The 21,826-nt window shown below is 39.5% G+C and overlaps 1 protein-coding gene across 1 annotated transcript in view; it reads right to left on the reverse strand.

Moving 5' to 3' along the window:
* The window catches only part of LOC308115335 (disintegrin and metalloproteinase domain-containing protein 10), a 32,391-nt gene that overhangs the window by 3,226 nt on the left and 7,339 nt on the right, over positions 1–21,826 (reverse strand). The window contains exons 5-13 of the mRNA XM_080472781.1: positions 19,965–20,050; positions 18,825–18,947; positions 16,063–16,155; positions 15,599–15,767; positions 8,367–8,530; positions 5,298–5,469; positions 4,996–5,140; positions 4,614–4,797; positions 1,472–1,571 (exon numbers count right to left, since the gene is read on the reverse strand). Of these exons, the coding sequence (XP_080328907.1) occupies positions 1,472–1,571; positions 4,614–4,797; positions 4,996–5,140; positions 5,298–5,469; positions 8,367–8,530; positions 15,599–15,767; positions 16,063–16,155; positions 18,825–18,947; positions 19,965–20,050 (1,236 nt within the window). The remainder of the gene's footprint in view (positions 1–1,471; positions 1,572–4,613; positions 4,798–4,995; positions 5,141–5,297; positions 5,470–8,366; positions 8,531–15,598; positions 15,768–16,062; positions 16,156–18,824; positions 18,948–19,964; positions 20,051–21,826) is intronic.

Here is a 21,826-nt window from a genome sequence, read left to right on the forward strand (position 1 = left end):
AGTATAAGTACTCATCTTTGGCTACTTGCTGATACCGAGTACCGATATACGGTAAGTACCTATTAAATGTCATTAAGCTTAATTCATATTCCATACGCAAACGATACACAAAGGCTATGCATTGCTGTGAACCACCTTTGCAGAGCTCTGTCTCAATGCTACACATAACTACAACAGCCTTAAAGCCTACAGTAGGCATAGCACAGTGCATAATATCAACACGCACTTTCTTCTGCATACTGTAGACCCAGGAACTGAGCTTGCTGTGTGCCACTCACATGTTCCTCCTCACTGGTAATGAGTGTATCAGTCACACTTTAATCATGTTTAGCATGTAGCATCGCTGCTGTGGGAGCCCTGAATGTAGCATGTACCACGGCTTGTAGTTACGTGCTGAGCTGTTAAACTGATCAGCGACACCGGGCCAATTCTGCTGGTTCAAATGCCACTGGTGATTAAGTTGCTGGTGTTGTATCAACTCACTTTCACCACCTCTTGATATTTTGGCAGATCATTGCTGTACAGTCTGCCATATGTTTGTCATTCTTAATAGTCAAGAATCTCCAAACAGCTGACATCACTCGTGCCCTCTTTTGTCCCTGTGGGTGATGTCGCTGACGCATGACGTCACGTAGTACTCGCCGAGTTTTATCAAGAATTGTTTTCCGAGTGTGAGGTGCGGTATCGGACCAAATACTCGATACTGGTATCGTATCGATGCATCCATCACACAGTAATATTGAAAAACTCAATACATATTGACACAGGCTGAGCTGATGGGATTCATGTATTTATAGCATATATGTGTGATGTTTAAAAAATAAACATATTTATCAATCTCTAAGTATGTTATATATCACGATACGATACGATACGATACGATACGATACGATACGATACGATACGATACGATACGATAAAAAGTAAATGACTTAAATATTTTCTAAATGTCAAGTCCATTGGAATAAGTGACAATCTGATACTTCAATGACCTATGACCCAATTATATACAAGCCATGTATTGTATGAGATATTCTAATCTTTCACTCTACTGCATGGTAGTGCAGTGGTGAGCTCTCCTGCCAGGTTTTATGTGTGGAGTTTGCATGTTTATAGATGCCCATAGGAGTGCATTTCAGTGTGTGTGGTTGTCAATCTTTCTTGGTTTGCCCAGTGATGGATTGTCCTCTTCACAGTGTATCCTGCCTTCTCCAGCCTTAGTTTGAATAAGCGCCAATGCACTATGACCCTGAACAGGATTAAACGGTATAACAGATGGATAGACTCTTGCTGAGCTTGTCTTCTTCATCTTCCTGCAATTATTGTGTCCCAGGTGGAATTTTTTCAAATAATTCAAGCAGTTCTTTTTAAGAGTGGTTAAACTGCTTCCTGTTTCATTTGACAAAGTACAGTGATCTTTATCTACTACATGGGTTAAAAAAAAACAGTAGGAGATGGATCCTGTGGTTACCTGGCTGCTGGCAGCACATGGTACATTTTTCCTTCATGGAGTGTCCTGGACAGTCACATTGCTGCATGTCATGTTTTATACACACAGATTCAGCACAGACCTGAACACACAACAGCAGGCACTCATTAGGAAGTTGAGTCATTGAGAAACTGAGAAGAGATATAAACAACACAAGACTGAAAACATGTTAGAACTAGAATGGGCACTCGGCAGAGCGCATGCCTTCACCAACGCCACATTTCTTTGAGAAACTGAGTTAGCATTGCTAGCATGTTGGCCATTTAGCTCTAATTGATCCTTATGAGTCAGATAGCAACATCACTGTGCGAAACACAGGGCGGGGGCACACAGATAAACCACCACCCGAGTCAATGTGCTCACACCGGTGTTTCTGGATGCTTGCCGGAGTGGAGTTAGCAGTGTGCCAGCCAGTGGCTAACGGCAGCTTCCTTGCTGCAGCCCTGACGGATGGCTCATCGTGGAGGAAATATGTTACCTCTCCAGGAGCTGATCGATCTCAAAATCTAATCAATTGATCCTTGGATGATGACAAATCATCCCTGAAAATGTCATGCAATTCGGGTCAAAAGTTTTTGCGAAAACTAAAATACATACATGTAAACCACACGATCACCAACTTTTGTTGGCAGAAGGTAAAGATGTAGAGATTGAATGAAAGCAGTTCAATCAAGGTTTATCTTCCATAAACAAAATCAAAAGTGCAGTTCATTGTTGATACTAAAGTAATGGCGACATTTAAAGGTACGCAGCATTTTTAAATGGACTTCATGGAGGCCCCCATTAACTTTTTATTTCATCTTTATTTAATCAGGAAGTGATTTGAGGTAAACCCAGATAAGGCTATTTAAAGAAGAATAAAAAGAAGGAATCAGTGTTTTGCAGAACGAATGTTTTACAAATTGTACAAATGCCTCAACATTTCCTGAGACTGTTGGGATCCTGGATACTTCATCTCCTCTGCACATGTTTTTTGTTTTGTTTTTTTGTGCTGTTCAAAGATCTTCATATATTTGAAAAATAACTTCTTTTGAAAACTGAAAACCTTTTCAAGAGTCTGAGTATTCATTAGTCATTAGTCAAATATTTGGGATTACACAATTTCCCCACTTCTCCTCTGAGCTTTTTCCACTTAGGTTTCTGGACTGTGTCATCATAGGTCAGCATGATTAAAGCATCTGGAGGACAATATTTCTCAAACCTACAATGAAGCAACATCCAATCCTTTCCTGCTCAAGTGTTGTGGTTGAGATCAAACAGTCACACAATGGTTTGTGCGACTCCACTGAAGGATTCAATCATGATTTTTCTTAATGATGTTGTGTTGTGACATTTGTTTCCGAAGCAGAACTCACATCACGTGTCTGAAATGTTCCAGAGGTGTTTCAGTGCACGCCAGCTGGGAAACAATCACGTCAGAACTTTCCAAGAAAGGCCAGAGCAGGCTCCAACTGCTCAGGAGACTGAGGTCTTTTTTTGAGTCGACGAGACACTCCTGAGGACTTTTTATAGTGGAGCAGACTATTGGAACAGCTTCAGAATGTACTTTCTCAGAAAAGTACGTTATCTACTTGAAAAAAAACTAAATGGATGGCATTTTTAAAGATGGCCACCATTCAAAGTGGTGGAAAAATGTGTTTTTTAGTATGATAAATCCAAATCTGCATTCAGAAAATCTAAATTTGAGTATTATTAAGACCAATGAAGAAAGACTCTCAGTGATGTTTCAGATGTGATGTCCAGGTATGTGACCACCCAATGTAGAGACATGTAGTAGGACAGTAAACTGAGCACTTGCATTTCAACAGTGCTAGAAGATGTAGTATACCTAATCTGGGTCAGTGCGTTAGAGATCTGAATACACTTTTCTGATTTATAGGGTAATGTTAACTTTGATTCTGTGTTTTACAAACAATGTGAATAACTTACTTGATTGGCTTGTGTTTTTTTTTTTTTCTTTTTTTTTCTCTTGTTATTTATGCTGGTCATATTGTTGCTCACTTTCTTGCACTTGTGGGAATATTAAAGGTTTATCTCATCTCATCTCATCTCATCTCATCTCATCTCATCTCATCTCATCTCATCTCATCTCATCTCATCTCACCTAAACAAGATGCATTTAAAGAAGCACAGCATTTAAATCGAGAAATTGATTTATTTCTAATCAAAGATGCAAAAGAGGAAAACTGAGTGTCAGCAGGATGAAGCTTCTTGAAGAGTAACATCAGAGTTAAAAAACATTTCTTAAAGCCCTGGCACCACTGATGAGTGGGATGGGTATGGTGGTACATGTGCTTTGTTGCAGGAAAGCTACCGGCAAATTTCCATTGCATGACACAGCCTGAAATAATATTTCTACATCAGTGCAGCAAGATGGAACCAGTGAAGGTCAGCAAACACTGTTTGCTATCAACCCAATGCAAAAAGCCTGTCAGCTGGAGAACAGCTTCTAAACAAACCTGGTAGGATTGTATTGTTAACTATTATTAACAGACAACCTTGCTGTGCCCGCCAGTGGAGAGTTAGTCAATCTAAAGTGCCAGGATTAACCTGTGAGCTAAATTGATTTTTTTTTCATATATTCTAAATATGGTATTGACTTGAAGAAATGCAAACACATTAAAAGGTGTGTGTTGTTACAGAATATGTTGAGATTATAAAATAAATTATTTATAGGAATATTTCCACTAAGAACAAGGAGACGAAGAGACTTTGTTTAATATCTGTCTTGTTATGTTTAGATATGATGCTCCAATAGATTAGATCTGGTTTTCTCTTTTCTCTGGTGGCTCAGTTAGCGATGAAAGAGGCAGTGCATTTTTTTTAACTGCTGCTTGTGATAGCAGCAAAATCAGAACCAATAATTGTTGCTCGTAGGAAGATTTTACTCTGATTTTTCAAGTACAGAACAATGTGAAATGGTTTTTTCTTGTAGATCTCATTGAAAGTGTTTATGAAATAAGCATTTCAGGTTGTTTGTGGTCATTTGGTTACTTTAAGATTTCAGCATCATTAGACCTATTCAGATCTTATTGGTGCCATAACTACACACTAGTGCAATTTGACTCCTTTAAGAAAACACACTTCGAGTAACTCCAATGTGTGAGTGAAGTGCATGCCTCACCCCATTCAGGCAGACCCGTGTGCCCTGACTGCAGACAGTGAGGTTTTCCTTCATATCCGGGTTGGGACAGAAGGGGGATTGGCCTGAACACATGCTCTTTTTCTGACAGTCTGTCTCCTCGTCACATGTCTGTCCAGCAGGCTTAAACTCGCAGTCCTGACCACAGCACAGGCCCTGGCTTGGACTGATGGATGGACACATGAAAAGAAATCATGCACATACATTCAGGAGGATGAAAGAAGTGTTGACTCAATTATAATAATTCAATTAGTTTTGAAATTTTGAGTAATAAACAGAACGGCAAAACTAAAAGATACCTTTTTAACTTAGCATTACTTTTCCGCAGACTTTGATTGTGAATCTATTTTTGTGTGTGCAATACCTGCAGACTTTACCAGACTTGAGGCGACACTGGACTCCTACAGGCTCTTGAGCGCTGTAGCAGCACGGGTCTGTGTCCTTCTGACCGACGTCACACTCTTCACCGTCTTCAACGATCTGGTTTCCACAGATGGGCTCGTCACTGACTGCACACACACACACACACACACACACACACACACACACACACACACACACACACACACACACACACACACACACACACACACACACACACACACACACTCATTTACAGTGAATGATGTGAGTTGTAGGAACTCTTCATTGATGTTGGTCCCTCACCCACAAAGCAATCATCCTTCTTCAGCTTCAGGATCTTGCTTATGTGTTTGATGCTGCAGGGGGAGAATTTGTCGTTGTTTTCGCGCACCTCGTCTGTGGCGTGAGGAAACATCAGGTACCTGCCTTTACCCCCTCTGGAGCCGAGGTTTCCGCAGTTTGAACCCTCATCGTGCTGAAACACACACACTTCATCAAGTCATGGACCCGCCCTGAGCTCCAGACAGAACCAGCGGGGGGAAATAAATGATCCAAGCGAGCTGAATCCATTTGCTTCAAGTGTAATCACAGCTGAGGGAATAAACTCCCTTTATTGCTGATCTGAAGGCAAATGTCATGTTCGACATGTGCAGAAACCAAAGCCATAACAGAGGGTTCCTGCTGCTATATTCGTACTCAATTTTATGGAAAATATTCTTCTCAGATGTCAAACTCACTGATGGCCCGAGGGACAAATACTGAAACTTGAAATGAACATGGACACATGCAGAGAGAACACCGTTTGATGTGGGTTTTCATCCATCTGCTGGTGATCACTTTAGAATAAGTGCTAATTTTATGCAATAGTCTTTATCGTATCTGTCAGTGTCTGCAGCTCTGGGATTGGCAGTGATAAAGAGTTGTTACTCATTTCTGTTATAGTTTACTGGTGTCAGGCTATAATTCATTGTCACACGCAAGAAATGACACCAACATGAACACACAGAGAACATGCAAACTCCACACAGAAAGGCCCCAGCTGGATTTGAACCAGGGTCTTCTCGCTGTGAGGCCAGGGTGCCTACCACTTCATCAATGCGTGGCCAATTTGGGAGAAATTGTGTGTAAACGTCATACAGAAAAACCCCTCGACCACTAAACTTATTATCATCATCATTATTACTAGCTTTAAGCAGGGGATATACGTTGTGCAATAATAAAACAACCCCCCCTTTTTCCTATTTAACTCAGTGTGAAATGTCAAACGTATTTGTAATCTTACTGGTCAACATTGTAAAAAAAAATCATGTACCATCCATATAAAATAAATGAGAATTGAAAAATTATTATTGTACGCAAAAACCTTAAATATTATTAAAATATCATGTATGTAAATACTGATTAATATGATGATGATGATGATGATGATGATGATGATGATGATGATGATGATGATGATGATTATTTAGAGTGTAGCGTTCACTCATTGTTCTAGCTTCATGGAGCAAATGAAAAATCAATTGTGTTCAGTTTATCTCATACCTGATCAGCAAATCAAAGTCAATGTGAAAATGCATTGCTGAGGAAAATACCCAGCCCAAAAGCCACAGCCAACTTATTCCTAGAATTCCCTTCTGACTCATCCCTCTTTCTTCCATCATACATCAAAACTTATTTCAAGCTTGAAAGCAAAACCCGTAACATGCTTCTGCCAGTCCTTCCAACCTGAAAACTATGTTAATAAACTTTCTAGGAGCAAGGACACTGGACTAAAGGAGGCAGCTTTACTGTAGTTTCATTTATAAAAAAAAGCCTACAGGGACTGATTTAGGAGAACTAATTAGTTCATGAATGCCTCAGAGAACTCTTTGGTGTGTGGACATGTGAATAACAGAGGGCAGAAGAAAAGAGTAAGAAGCATTGCTGGCATTTTGTGCGGTGGGAGAAAGGTTGAACATGTTAGCAGTCGTCACACGTTGCAGGAGGAGCAAATGTTTGTGTCTGTAAATACAAGCTGTGTGCTGCTGTTGAGTTCGTGGAAGAGGCCATACGGGCCTGCATATGACAATAACCTGGAAATAGGACACATCGTTAGTGACATCAGACCAGTTCCTGTTTATCTTTTCAGATTTTCCAGTTAGACTGAGCACCAAGTCCTAATATGACGTGCAGTCAATAAAGCCCAAAGTCTTTAATGCCCACATAGGTGAATCATTTATGGACTGTTTGTCTGTCTGCAATGCAAACAGTAGTGAATGTCTACTGTTAATGTGTGAAATCTAAATCTGAAAGGCACCAGCCTGAAAAACACAGCTGACGTTTAGTCATGAAGAAGAAAAAAAACAAAAAAACAAAACAAGCCACAGGTATTAATAATGATAATGATAATAATCTGTGGTCAATCTCCGTGCTGAGTATGCAGCGGTGAGCAGTCACGCCTTAATTAGTCATACAATAACAGAACACAGAGTTTCAGAATCAGTCTGCTTGGACACTGTAATGCAATAAAAATGTGAAATATCTGCACCTTTCCAGCACAGACAAGTCTGAAGTCAGGAGTCACGTTCAGGTGTGTGGAGGGCGGACACCACGGAGGGCTGAAGTACTACCAGCTGGTTTATCTGTGAAAACCTTTAACACTTTGTCTGAATGTTTGTTGAACCACACATTCTCAATTTAAGGTTTTAGGTATATCAAATACAAATCATATGGCCTGATTGGGAAGTCCTGTTCAAAGGCACGAAACAGCCCAATGGCTAATGCTGCTGTTTGTTGGTGTTTTGCCCCACCATGATTTTAATGAGCCCACTGGGTTTAATCATAACTTCAATCTTGATTTCTATCAGAAGTGTTTGAAAGCTTCCTGAAATGACTTCTTTCATAAATTATTTAAGGAAGTGAACTGATTTGATTTCCATAAACACAGTCCATTTACCAAAGCCAAAATAATATCATAATCTTCAAACACCTTTGCAGTTAGTCAATGAACAAATGCATTGCTGAGGAGAGAACCTGGAACTTTTTCCCTAGAATTATCTTCTAACTTGTCCCTCTTTCTTCAGTTATACTTTACAGAAGTAATTCTTAATGCACCAACAAACACTTTCTTGCCCGGCAACATCAAACTATCACCAATGATAAAAAAGGCCAAAGCAGAATTCTGGAACATCCACTAAATTAAATCACTCTGTACTCCCGATGACTAAACAGCCTGCTACTAATAAAACATTTTTTATATAATGTTTTCATATGTGCATGGATGAAGTGTTGTCATCTTTTTGTTGCTAATATAATTTGTTTTAAATTTCCAATGATGAGGATATATGTTGCGCGTACTGAGTGGATTCATGAGTATCTGGGGTGACGACCAACCGGAGATCCGAGGCTGTGACCGAGCTCATGTGCCAGGGTCAGCTGGACATGTCGAGGAGGCAGAAGCTGTCCGTAGTTCTGAACTGTGATCATGCCTGTGTTCAGGGTGGAGGGACGGCCTTTAGGGATGGGAGTGTGCTTTGAACATATTCCTCCCCAGTTTCCTAAAAAATAGACCACAGATAGTTACGTATGGAGTCGCATCCTTATCAAGATCATGTTGAGTTGAGCACAGACATTGTAAATATTGCGTTATTTTTCTTAGGCTAGAAAAGAGCCAGAGAACAAATGAAAACGAAGCGACTCGCCAGTTTACGTTGCATAAGTGACCTTGTCGTACTTGAAATAGTTTAACCCAACAATGTTTTGTCACCAAAGTGTTATCAGCCACTGAGGCCCTCTGAGGTGCAGCAGAGGTCAGTCCAGCAGACCTGCTGAACTCCCACAGCTTCACATCAAAGGCTGGGAGCCATTTGCCTCTGGTTGTTTCTCTTTAGGTTTACATAATGTCCCCGAAGGGCAGTCCCACAATTACAAACAGCTGGCACATTCACATGGATGGACAGCTCGGGTGTGACATCATTTTTCTGCAGACCAGCCAGATGACTTGCTGCACATAAAGCTGTCCTATTGGTCCACCTGTGCACCTATGACATGGCCGTCCTGCAAGACTGGGGTAAATAAGAGATAACTTCTAGAGTTTTAACAAAATCACATGGGTGAGTTGGACCATTTAACAGAATCGTTGTGTAATTTAGTCGTTTTAATCACATGTCATCAAAACCGAATGACTGAGTTTGACCTAAATAGATTAAACAACACCAGGTTTTTTTTTGTAAGATTTTTGTTCTAGGCAACTAATTTCAAACTATTGAAAAGTCAGTGAATATTTACCTTTCAAGTAGGTTTTGCCCCCTTCTCCACCAACATAGTTAGTTCTGTTGGTCAGCGACATGAACAGCACTCAAGCTAGTTTGACCTGGTTTGCAGCCACAACTTTAAAAAGGATTCTTTTTTTTCTTTTTTTTTGGTGAAGGGTTACCATTGGGCTTGGTGGAACAATGGGTTTCAAAAACTGAACAATTTTGTGACTGTGATTAACAAAACTTTGCGCAGAGACATGTGAAATTATGTCCAAAACTGGATGTAAGTGATACTCAAAATATTCAAAGTAAATTGAAAAATCATATCCAATGTTATCTCAACAAATGCACCTCACAACCACACACATTTTCAGGAAGCTTATGAAAGGTTTTTGTGAAAACATTTTTCCTCAGATATTTACTGTTTTATTTATTTATATGTTTATATTTATGTTTTACCATAACGGGCATCTTCTACTGTGTGTATTGAAGCCACCTCTGCCTTGTCTCTCTATTACTGGGACATTTCAGTATTTCCATCGTGTTGCTTGATTGGTTCCTGCCTTTTTCTGGGCCCATGTGCTTTTTCATGTTGGAGGCCTCAGGACTCAAACGTGAGTTTTATGTAACGCCCGTTACACAATATCAAGGATCGTTTGGAGGGGTGGGTGAAGCTAGTACACCACCCGTCATGTTGCAGAAATTGAGCGTGTTTTTGTGAAACAGGTGTGATTGAGGTCTGTGGGAACCGGCCGCCAGTCTCTGCATTTCCCATCAGAGCGTTTTTGTTGCATTGTAGATGTGCATTTGACCTCCGGCCACAGTGAGGGACAGTTCGAGGCTGAAAAACAGTCTTCCTCTGCTGTGGCAGAAACAAAGAAGCTGCTGTGAGGCGCAGAGACAGGGCCATCGCACCATCGTGTGAAGGAAGTGGCAGGAACAATGCAGTCACCTGGGACTATCCTATCTCCTGGCATTTGACACCATTAGGTGGCTACAAATGGAAATACCCACTGAGATATTTAAACTTTCACTTACTAAAAAAAAAGAAGAAGAAGAAACAGGGATATATATTCTCCTCTTTAATTGTCTACTTTGCAGATAAAAGCCACGCAGCAGGACAGGCGGCGCTCCCTCATCCATACAGATCACAAACTGTGAATGCATTTTTGCAGCATTCCCTGCTTTTGACCTAAAATGGCCCCCTTGTGGGCTTTTCAAGGAGCTAGATTTCCTAGAAAGAGTGCTGCTTTGGGGGCCAGCACTGTGGTTTCTGGCAGCGTGAGCATAGAGAGGCTGTGGTTCAGTCTCCTCCTCCTTCTTGTCTTTACCACAGAAAGGATCCCCAATGAAAGGCTCTTACTATTAACTCACTGGATAAACACAAGTCCAAAAGAGAACAAACAAACCTGTAGCTATCACTAACACCTCTGCAAATGGACTCATCAATAGACGGATACCAGCTTTGTCAGCATTCACAATATGTTTGATTAATTAATCTTAGTTACAGTCATAGACAAATATATTGATGCGTAATAAGGCAGACGTTACATGGCACACACACACCTACACGGGAGCATGCACACATGAGCAAACACAGCTTCACACGTTTCCTTGAGACTGAACAATAGTAAAAGGCTAAACTTTCCTCAGCTAACGGGACGAAGTTTCAGTGTCCATACAACACTTGTAACAACAACAGCAGACTTGGCCAGACTCTGATCACTCATAACAACATCCGCACTTCTCAGAAAACATCAGCTGCATGACTCTGGACGTCAACCAAAAGTACTGTAAAGTAATGTATCCTCATCCGGGAACTTTCCCTCATTGCTCTCATTGTCCTCACTGTTCAATGGCCATTTTACCTGAACAATATATTTATTCTTGAAAACTAAAGACACTCAATCGTCTGGGATGGTTTTTCAAGCAATTCTTTCTTTTTTGTTTTGGATCTGTATTATGTGATACAACAATAACAACAACATCAACTGCTACTACTACTAATACTATTAATAATAATATTAATGTTTGATTTTGGTGAGGTGGGAACTTCTCATGAACAATAAAGATACAGTAATCAAACATGTAAAAAAAAGTTTGTCATGTCTGTATTTATTTTTTGGTTTATATGGGAAAGTTACTAATCCCAAATTAAAAAGATTTTATTTTACCTGGTGAGTTCTAACTTTGTTATTTATCATATTCTTTAAAAACCTTACATTCACAACCATTATGTAATTAGAAAAACAAGTACACAATCACAAGAAATTGGTTACTTTAGAAGATGTGTCTTGTGTGTATTTCTTTTTCTTTTTCTTTAAAAAACAAATTAAAAGATGCAAGTCCATCCACAGAAAACATGGAAGAGGGTGACAAAGTTCTCATTTACCTCAAGGGATAGATGCACAATTTTCTTAAGGCCTTAAGGGGTGACTAGAAATTATTTGAAGTTTTATAAGTAATAACTTTCCTTGAATAAACGAAGCAAACTACTTCATGGCCTAATACAAGCTTTTTTTTTTTACACAGCAAAATGTAACTGTCAAAAGCAACATTTTCCCACAGCCATGCACTACTATTCCTACTGTGTTTCTGTATTTTATTTGTGTTTTTCACTTGCTGTCTCTCCTCTAAATTCGCCTTTCAAATGTTTTTTTAATGTTATTCAAATGTTGGCATTTTCCATGTGTTTTATTCAAGTGTTAAACTCAAGCTCAGTGCAAAAGACTCCGGACATACTGTGTATAACATTAGTGTCTGTCTCACTCAGTCTCACAAGAAGCAGGGGGAATTTTTTGGTTTGAAAGCCTCAGTGCAGCAGGATGTTCGGGCCCCAACCCCCATCCTGCACTGACACATGCGAGTGTAGTGGGGGGTTGCGTGCTCCTACATGTGTGTGCACTCTTGTAGCTGCAGTGAAGTATAAGGATGTAGGAGTTTATGATTGTGTACTTAAAGGCCGTCCATTACCCAAGATCGCTTGTAAACTACTGGAAGTAGGTTGTGAAGATACAGAGTGTATCGGCCCCTGGAGGTCAAACATTATCCAAGCTGCTCATTCACTGGAGGCGGTCACATGATGCTGAGAAGTCACAACAATGTCATTGCCATCATGAATCCACAATGTGAGTGTGTGTGTGTTCCTCACGTGAGATGTCACCATGGTAACTGTGCTGTGGAATGCGATCCTTGCTAAGACGCGCGCGTGTGTGTGTTTACCTATATTTATAACTGCTGTGAGGACTATGTCTGTTTACACACTCACATAATGGGGACTCCTTGTCCTTGACATTATTCTTTTAAGAGAACTGAGGTTAAATGAAGTTTGGAGTAAAGTCAGGGTTAGACATCGGTGGTTCCGAAGATTTCATTAAGTGTACAGGAAATGAATGTAAATCAATGCAAAGTCCCATGGAGACACAAGCACACATGCACGCACACACAACATCTTTGTGAAAAATCTTTAGGTGAAGCCTTCAGAGGCTATACTGTTTAAGTTTAAGTAAGTATTTTTTTATGGTTGAGTTTAGATTAAGTTTGCATGAAATTACTCTAAGTCACTGAAGTGTCTGCAAATGGCATGTAAACACATTTGTGCGTGCGCACGCGTGCGCGCGTGTGTGTGTGGATCACATGTCATTATGGTGGTCTGCTCTCACGCCCCTCACTTTAGCCAATCAAACACCGAGTGAGAGACAATGTCATAGATACAAGCGGAGAGAACCTCCTACCACAGCAATTCCCACATACGTTTCCAACTTCCTCCAGTAATTAATCCATAGGCAGACTGGGCTGCAGTTCTGCTGTTTAATGCTATTCAAGCTGATAGTTTGGAAGCAAACATTTTGGGCAGAAGCTATAAAAAAGATTCATGGCTGTGTAGTCTATGAATATCTACAAAACCATTCAATGATGCCAAGAAGGAGAGCAGAGGGATGTTTACTTGCATGTTTTACCTTTAAACTGCCATTTGAAAATTTTGATATTCCATTTAAATAAAGTTATCAGAATTTAAAATATGGTCAAGAAATAAGACGCATATCCACCTACCAGTTTATGCAGCGCTGAGGATTTATGCAGAGTTTACTTAGCTTAGCTTAACTTGGCTTACATAAATAATACTTGAAACAGGAGTTGTGTAATTCCTGTAACCGTGCTCTATAAAATGATTTTAAAAAATCACATAAATCTGACATGCATTTTACCAATCTACAACAGCAGTTTTGACAATAACTTCACTTAATGCACGTGTGTTTTATCAGTCGTGTTTTCAATAATATTTTTGATGCAGTTCAATTCAAGCTGATTCTACACAGTGGTTGACTCTCACTTCACCCAAGTCATGGGTCAAATACTTCACACTGCTTTGGAAACTGTAAGTGTGAGCAAGGGAGTGTTGAATGTGACCCTTGATGGGATTTTCTTTTTTCATGTGCAGCCATGGGGTCCTGGGAGCCGGAGGACGAGCAGCGCTTCAACAGATAAGCCGAGACTCACACAGAGTTTCACACAGAGAGGCAGAGCGGGAAAACATTTCCCCATCCAGTGCTCATACACAGACTGACTTATATCTATTTCATATTTTTGTTTATCCTGGAGACAGCCCTTGATTCAATACTTCAAATTCTTGTCTGCTGTCAAAACAGTATGGATTAATTTACACTTGCCTCGGGCCTAAAGTCAGAATGTTATCTTCAATCAGTTACACATGAGGCCCATTCACTTCTGAGAAATGAGCAATACACCGATACAGTCATATTGTTTTTAATCATTGGAACAGCTTGTACATTTATATTCCATTTAAAATTAGAATAAACACAGAGACATTCTCTTTTCAGTAAAAACAACAAGCTTGTCACTCCATTCAATCATGCTCTAGGAAGCATGTAATTAGCTTAGCATATCATTAGGGTGAGAAGCAGTGGGAAACAACTATGCCTAATCACACCTTTCTTGCGTTACTTTTTCCTCTTTAGCTCTAATTACCACATTTAAAATAATCTGATTAATCTTGTGCAAACATGTAGAACTTAAAGAGCCATTTTCTGGAAATATATATGCTGGTGCAACACATACACTAACCTCAGCTAGATTTAATGCAATACTGTATTGGTCCGAATATAAGAAAACCCCCGATTTTAAGATGACCACGTCATTTACAAAGTTCGTATTTGTAAAAAAAATAAAAAAAAATAAATAGATGACTGAAACACGGTGAAATGAACATTTCAAAAAAATTTAAATTTTAACATTTCAGAATATCAATAAGGATGTTTGATGACGCCTGCCAGCATCTTTCGGAGACAGCATATTTAGGAAGTCTAGTTCTGTCACTGAGACATGCAGGATGACAGTGACCAACTCTTTTCATTCCCACTGGACCTCACTATCATTGATTTGTCCTTTTTGTTTGCATGGATGGTTGATGGCATGTAAAATTAAAAAATGGTATTTCATCATTGTTTTCTGTCTGATTCAGGAGGGATCTCAGACGGATGACATAAAGCTGAAAAGACAGCGGCTTCTGAGTGGTGTCATCTCAGATAGACGATTCCCAGTTAGATGATAGTGTGTAGTCTGAGTTCAGGCTGGACCACACTTTTTCTTCTCTGTAAAGACAGCCCGTTACACTACATTAGTCTTCTCAGGACTCAAACTCAGTGTCAGAGACGTTGAGCTCTTCGGAGACTTTCTGTGCCTTCAGCTGAATAACAGCTCTGTCTTTACGTTTCTCCATCAGTATCTGAATTTCATTAAGGGGGCGAAATTAAGTTGTTTTTTTTGTTCACATGTTTTGAGATGCAGTGTATATTGAAACAGTCTCAACATTTTATTTAATATTTCAAAACTTCATGGTTGAGATCATTTCCACCCCATTCAAATCCACAAAATTTAACTCAGATGGCACAAGCAACAAAAAAATGAAGTCAAAGTGAAACAGTCAGAATGCTGATTGTATGTGACTGTTTCTCTTCATGCAAACTGCTGCTATGCTGTGCTGTGAAAGTGAACAACAATAAAATAAGATACCCCCATGTGATGCATTGCGTGCGTATCAGTTGTAATCACCTCAGCCTTCATATGCAAGTGAGTAGAAACTGTTTTTGTAATTGTAACTATTTATCTGGCTTTAATGGACTAATTAACACAACCGCTGTTCCTAAGCTTTTAGGGACCCTCTTGAATCACTGCTGTTTGAAACCATTTCTTATTTGACTTAATGACACATTTATCCGTAGTGACTGTGATGTAAATATAATTGAGTAATTGACTTTCTGGCATAGTGACGTAAGAGCCACTGGCCTATAGATATTTTACATGTGATTGCATGACGTTGAGATTTCTGATGCAGTGATTCTAACTCACCACTCTTGCCCTCCCAGGCCAGTCCCAGCACTCCACTGTAGTCCCTGTTAGTGAGCAGGTAGGACAGGCAGAAGTTCCCCCAGTTGTTCTCAGAGTAGAGACTCAGAAGCTTCTCAGGTCCGATGTACAGAGGTTGCAGAGGATCGCTTTTATCCTCTTCAGTTACCACCTGAAGGGAAAGATGGACAGACACACTAAGCTCACTTGACGTACACATGGTGACCATTTCGTCCACTTTGTTTGATTCTTAATGGCTAGACTGTGACTGATGCACTTATCAACTTATCTCCATAAATCCTTATGATGAAAAACACTGAATTAAATTACCTAAGAAGGTCATGGTGTACTGCTTTATAACAGATAAATGTTTGGAGTGTAGGATAATATATTGCTCTGTGCTACTGGTGATCTATATTTCAGGTTTATCCCTATAGGGGTTATGTTTCAGTGCACCAGTTGCTTACATGCAGAGATTTCACTTTGAAGTTAATCAGCTTGACTCCATCAAAGTCCACTTTGTCGTATATGTCATTCACTGCTCGGACGTAGGATGCAATCTGAGAAAAATACAAGTTTATGTCAGAAAACATCAGTGTCATCAACTGACTGATACACAATAGGAATGCTATAGACTTTTTTTTTTAAAACAAATTGAAAACATTTCACAGCTGGTTTAGTTTCTGATCCTTCTGACAATGCATTAGATATTTCTTTGAAATGTCCCTCCTGTGGTGCCCTGAACAGAATAAAACAATAGAAGCATTTTTGGCTAAATTACAAACAAAATGTATAAAAGAACCACGTCTGGTAATCTGTAAAATGGGGCCAGCCTCAGGGCCTTTTCTGTATGGGTGACACAGTTGGTCACCCATTCAGCTGGGCACGTGCAGAGCAGTCACATGCAGAGATCCAACTCTGCAGAGCCGGGCATAAAGTTGAGCCCGCTAAGAAACTTTCACCCATGTAAATATTGACACCTTGACCAGAGGAGACACCAAAACCAGGTCAGCGGTGACTGACAACAACATTCTGTGTATTGACATTCAGCGATCGCGTCATGGACTCTCTCAGCACAACTTTTCTCACCCGGTGCACAAAGCTCTGGCACTCACCCAATCACATCAACAAGTGTTCATGTTTGTGGTGGAAAGAATCTGAGGAGGTGATGAGAGGACGAACAGCACGAGGAGGGCCGGACAGAATAACAGAGTAGCCACGAAAGAAACAGCTATGAGGACAAACTGCCCGAATTTTCAAGTGACCTTGCTTCTGCTCGAAATAGATTCAATTTTAAAAAAACAGACATGGAAAACACAAATGGAAACACTCTAAAAAGAAACATATCTGAGATGGAGCCTGATGTCTGTCTTTCTTCAGTATGTATCAAACTTGGAACACCCAAAAAAAAATCACAGATTTCTGGATATTGAGGGGAGAAATTGGAAAAATAATTATATCGTAATGAAGTGCACAATCATATATCTTGATCATCACAGCTTTTAAAGGTCACATCTTGAAGTCGATAATATGGTGTGAATTGTACTTCAAATATGTGTACCCAGAACCACTTGATTCCAGAAATGTCAATATATTTGTAATGTATTACTTCCAACCCTGCCGTTGACCCCAGTGGAAATAGTCTTTACTGAGTCAACAATCAAAGCATGTCAAAAGACACTTTGAGACAAAACAGATGCACCCGCATCAGATCACCTTGAATCCAACTCCTCAGCCTCACCTCAACGAGGATCAGAGGTGAGCGCAATAAAGAGGGTCACACAAGTTCAATAACTTTAATACAATAATCCCCCTCACACTTCGCAGTGCGCATTAATAACAGCACAACGGGGGTTCACTAAATATCCAAATCTGGTTGTAGTTGGTGATTATGTACTGAAGTCTGCAGTGGTTTTCCTGTGTCTTGACTGCTTTGTGTGTCTCTACAAGTCCTGATATTTGGCCCTTTATAAAGCTCCATAGCACCAACAGATTGGGCTTTTCTTTACTTTTCAGTATTGTTCAATATTTGAATGAAATAAAAGTGCAATATGGCAAAACACATTTCCCTCAGTCAGACTTTGGCCTCTATGAGGACAGAGCTGCAAACATGACCAAAGTCTTTCCTTGACACAATAAGAATGAACTTTACTGCAAAAATCTTGAAATTGCTCACAAAGATATTTGACAATAAACTTAACCATCAAACCAATAAACATATCAAACCAAAAAAAATCGCCTAGTTTCGAATAATTCATACAAATGTATTTAGTTGTTATATAGCGTGGTTTTGAAGCCTATAGAGGGCTTGGCAAAAACAAAAATGTCAAAATCATGTGTCTGGTACCAACTGGTGGTCAGTAGATTGGGAAAGTTTTCAATTTTGTCAGAAAATAAAGCTCCAGTGTTCAATCCAGGGGTCACCAACCTTTTTAAAATTAAGGGCTATATGGAGGGACCTGAAAAATATGAAGGACTGCATTTGGGAATAATTACAGGTGCACAGTTAGCTGCCGATGCCAATGAATATCCATGAATGTAACATGGTTCAAACAGTAATCAACAGTGATTTGTCATGAAAGGAGACAGATGTATGTACACATGCAGCATTATTTTTTTCTGCTCAGTTTGTCCAGACTCAGTCCACAAAGACATTTCTGATCATTTTGTAAATATACTTGTTGATATTTTCACACACTCGTTATATTTTACACCCGTTTCAAACTATCATAACAGTGACATTTTATAAGAGGTCAATAACTCTGGTTACCCCTGGTTGAACATCTGACTAATTTACTTCACCACAATTCATTTGCTATCGCTTACTATCAGACTTTGACTCGAGCATCAAAGTGAGCAATAGTGTAGCAGCGTGCAGTCAAAATCTGAAACAAGTTTGTAAACAAAGCACGATGCACTCAGTGAAACCTCTGCAACGAATTGGTGAATCAGCTGGATTTTCCATCTCAGAAGGAGACAGTCTGGTAAACAATGCACTCTATGAATCACAAGTCTCTGAAGTGAACCCATTTTTCTGTTTCTAAACTCCCACCCCCCACGCCACACCCACAAAAGAAACAAAAAACCCAAAAAACTAACAGATGCACTTGAGGTTTAAAACGTAGCAGAATGTTTATTTTAGTGTCAATTTTTCTTTTTTTTTACCTTTATAACTCCTACTGTAAACACTTATGATATATAAACGACAGATTGTCTTCACAGTCCTCACCTGAGCCACAACAGCTTCTACAGACTTGAACCTTTTATAGTAGAGGTGGTCAGCATGGAAGTGGACGAGGCAACTGGTCTTTGACTCATCCAGTGTTCGCCTGGACCGGCTCAGTGGCGCCTCCTGTGGGGTGAAACGTCAGAACATGAGACGGGAGGACAAAAGCAGCGCTAAATCATAAGGCCTTTTTGATTGCTCAAATGTGCTTAAATTTTTCCCCAGGGCTTAGGTGACTTTGTCTTTCATCAGAACATTTCAACAGGGAATACAGCTTGTCTGTAACTAAATGTTGATGCAGTACTGATATGAGAGTGCCAGCAAGACTGGTGGATGTATTGCAATGGGAACACAATGTGAACTCTCCATTGGGAAAAACATCTGTTCAGATCATTTGAGATTCAAATAGTTGGAAATGATCTCCACCGGCAGGTATGTTGTTAAAATAGATCCAAACCTATGTCTCGTCATCCATTGTTGACAATGGACATTGAGATCACCACCCACTTGGTCAAAGGTTAGTCATTAGCAGCGAGCCCAAGGGGGGTATTAGCAGAATACTGGTCGCAGATGTTTATCAGTGCTGTTTACAGTTCACAGCAGAGTGAAGTTTTTCTTTGACAGGTGCAGTACACTCTGAGCAGTATGAAGGAGAAAATGATTGAATGAATGAATGAATGAATGAATGAATGAATGAATGAATGAACTGTGGTAATGACAAATGTAGGCAATGTGAACATTAAATGCAAAAACAAATGTGGACATTCATGAATAAATGGAGACATGCAAAATTGAATTTAAAATCCAGAAATATTAGTTTTTGTTTATTTACACTTGGATCGTTTGTTCGTTATCATTAAATACTTAATGAATATGTATCGATATTTATTACATTTATTATTTTTATTATCTTTATTCTCCTTCATTCAGCAGGATTCTGTGTTGGAAAGTGTCATAACATTACTCTGGAGAAATGTTGGTTAAATTTAGTAAATTTAAATGATCACATATCATCCAAGAGACACTAATATGTTTGAACTTACTTGACAAAAATTTGTTTTTTGCACTAAAGGAACATTTGAGGGCGAAGAGGCACAACAAAGTTGGTATGAGTGTGTCTCAGTTATGTGTGGACTGTCCCACCTGATGGGGGTTGAGGCCTTTGGTGAGATTATTCAGAATTTCTGCACCACAGAAAGCATCGGGGGCAGAAGTCCTGTGTGGCAGAACTGCAGGAAAAACAAATACACATTTAAGTTCACATGCGGACATTGAGCATGTTGAATCCACTTTGTTTTGTGACTCACCTTTAGCCAAACACTTACAGGCATAGATGGCCAAGCAAACACTGTCATGAGCAATTTTGACCTTGAATGTGTTCCTTTAGCTCATGTTCTCTAGTCATAATAAAAAATGGAACAGAGATCAATAATGAGGCAGGTTCAGCCTCGTCAGAATAAGTTTTGGGCGCAAACCAGAAATAGTGAAAGCAAAGCTGACAAATAAACACAAACACACATGCAATGAGACCCAGGGCCACGGTATTCTTTATTTCTGATTAGATCATTTAAATATGTTGCAATGAATGTGCTGAACCCGGGGGCAATGACCCAAGCAGAAATACTGAATCATTACGATCTGAAGTTGATAAGGTCAATATACCAAGTGGAAATATTTGTAACGAAAAGCCTTTTGACGTCGCAAACTTGGAGACTCAATAGGGGTCTGAGCCTTGCTTCAGTAAGTCAATTCAATGTTTCCTTTCTTTCTGCAGATATATCTTGTCTGTCCCACACACATTGTTGCTTAATGCCAGCATTTCTCCTTGAAAACACCAGCAATCGGTGATAGTTGTGGCATTTACTTTCTCTTTGACCAATACCAAAATGTATACTGGTCATTTTTTTTTTAATTTAGTTACATTTAATAAAACATTATGTTCCTCCTTTCTTAAAGCTTTGTTTTATAGCTGTTATGGCCCGTGTTTAGGCCAGTGTGCACACAAGAATCACCAATTAATGTGACATGCAAGTTTGGAGAGTGTGCGTTACAGCTAATGTAATCACAGATGGTCCAAGTAGCCACAGGAAGAATATGCAACCTTCACACAGAAACGTCAGTGGGGCATTTCAAACGGTTATTTTTGGCTTGAGAAGGCCATGCAGTCACAGTACATACAACATTGTCTGGGACAACAATTTAAAGCTTGAATGAAACTGGTAATTTGTGTAGAAGATCACAAACATCTGGCTGGATGACAATTATCACGTTTGGGAAAGGGTGTCCCCTCATCTTTAAAACATGATTTACATTTAAAAATACTTCTTTTGAATCTAAAACAATGAGTGCTTTAGTTATTGACTGGCTACTTTGAGACACCCTCATGTTCTGAAGCACTTTATAAATAGAGGTCCTCCATTTGGAAATCTTGTACTGTGGTCTGGAGTCCTGAGCCAGTCTGTGAATGCAGCTGGCTTGAAATCACTAAAAACAGAAAGAAAAACCTTTGTCTATGATTTGCAACTCCCCTGGGTCTCCACTGATTGCGTTCGGATTGATGCAGCAATGATGGGATTTCAGTCGACGGAAACATTACATTTGTATTAATTGGCTCATCGCCTTGCACTTACAAAAATGAAGTTTCTCAAAAATATGTGCAAAGTCGGCAAGGTCAAGAAAATGGCATTTTGAAACAGAGAATAATAGGTTCATTATCAAGTACATGGTGTATCTCCATATGAATATGATGGCTATGGGGTAAATCTAACATGTGAGGACATAAACATTAAAAGCAAATATTTTCTGTGTATTATGCAATAGAACCAGCAGTGTGGTCAAAAGAAAGACCACAACACAGAAACAAAATATCCAAACTGCATTAATGTAGACACAATATCTTTGTTCTATGCTTACAGTAGAGTCATGTGAAATAATAATCACTTTCACATGTGAGCGGCAGTATCAGGCAAAGTTTTGCCAGCTAACAGGTGACCCATGATAACTTC

This window comes from Lipophrys pholis, assembly GCF_963383615.2.
Source record: "Lipophrys pholis genome assembly, chromosome: 10".
In the NCBI taxonomy this organism is placed as follows: domain Eukaryota; kingdom Metazoa; phylum Chordata; class Actinopteri; order Blenniiformes; family Blenniidae; genus Lipophrys; species Lipophrys pholis.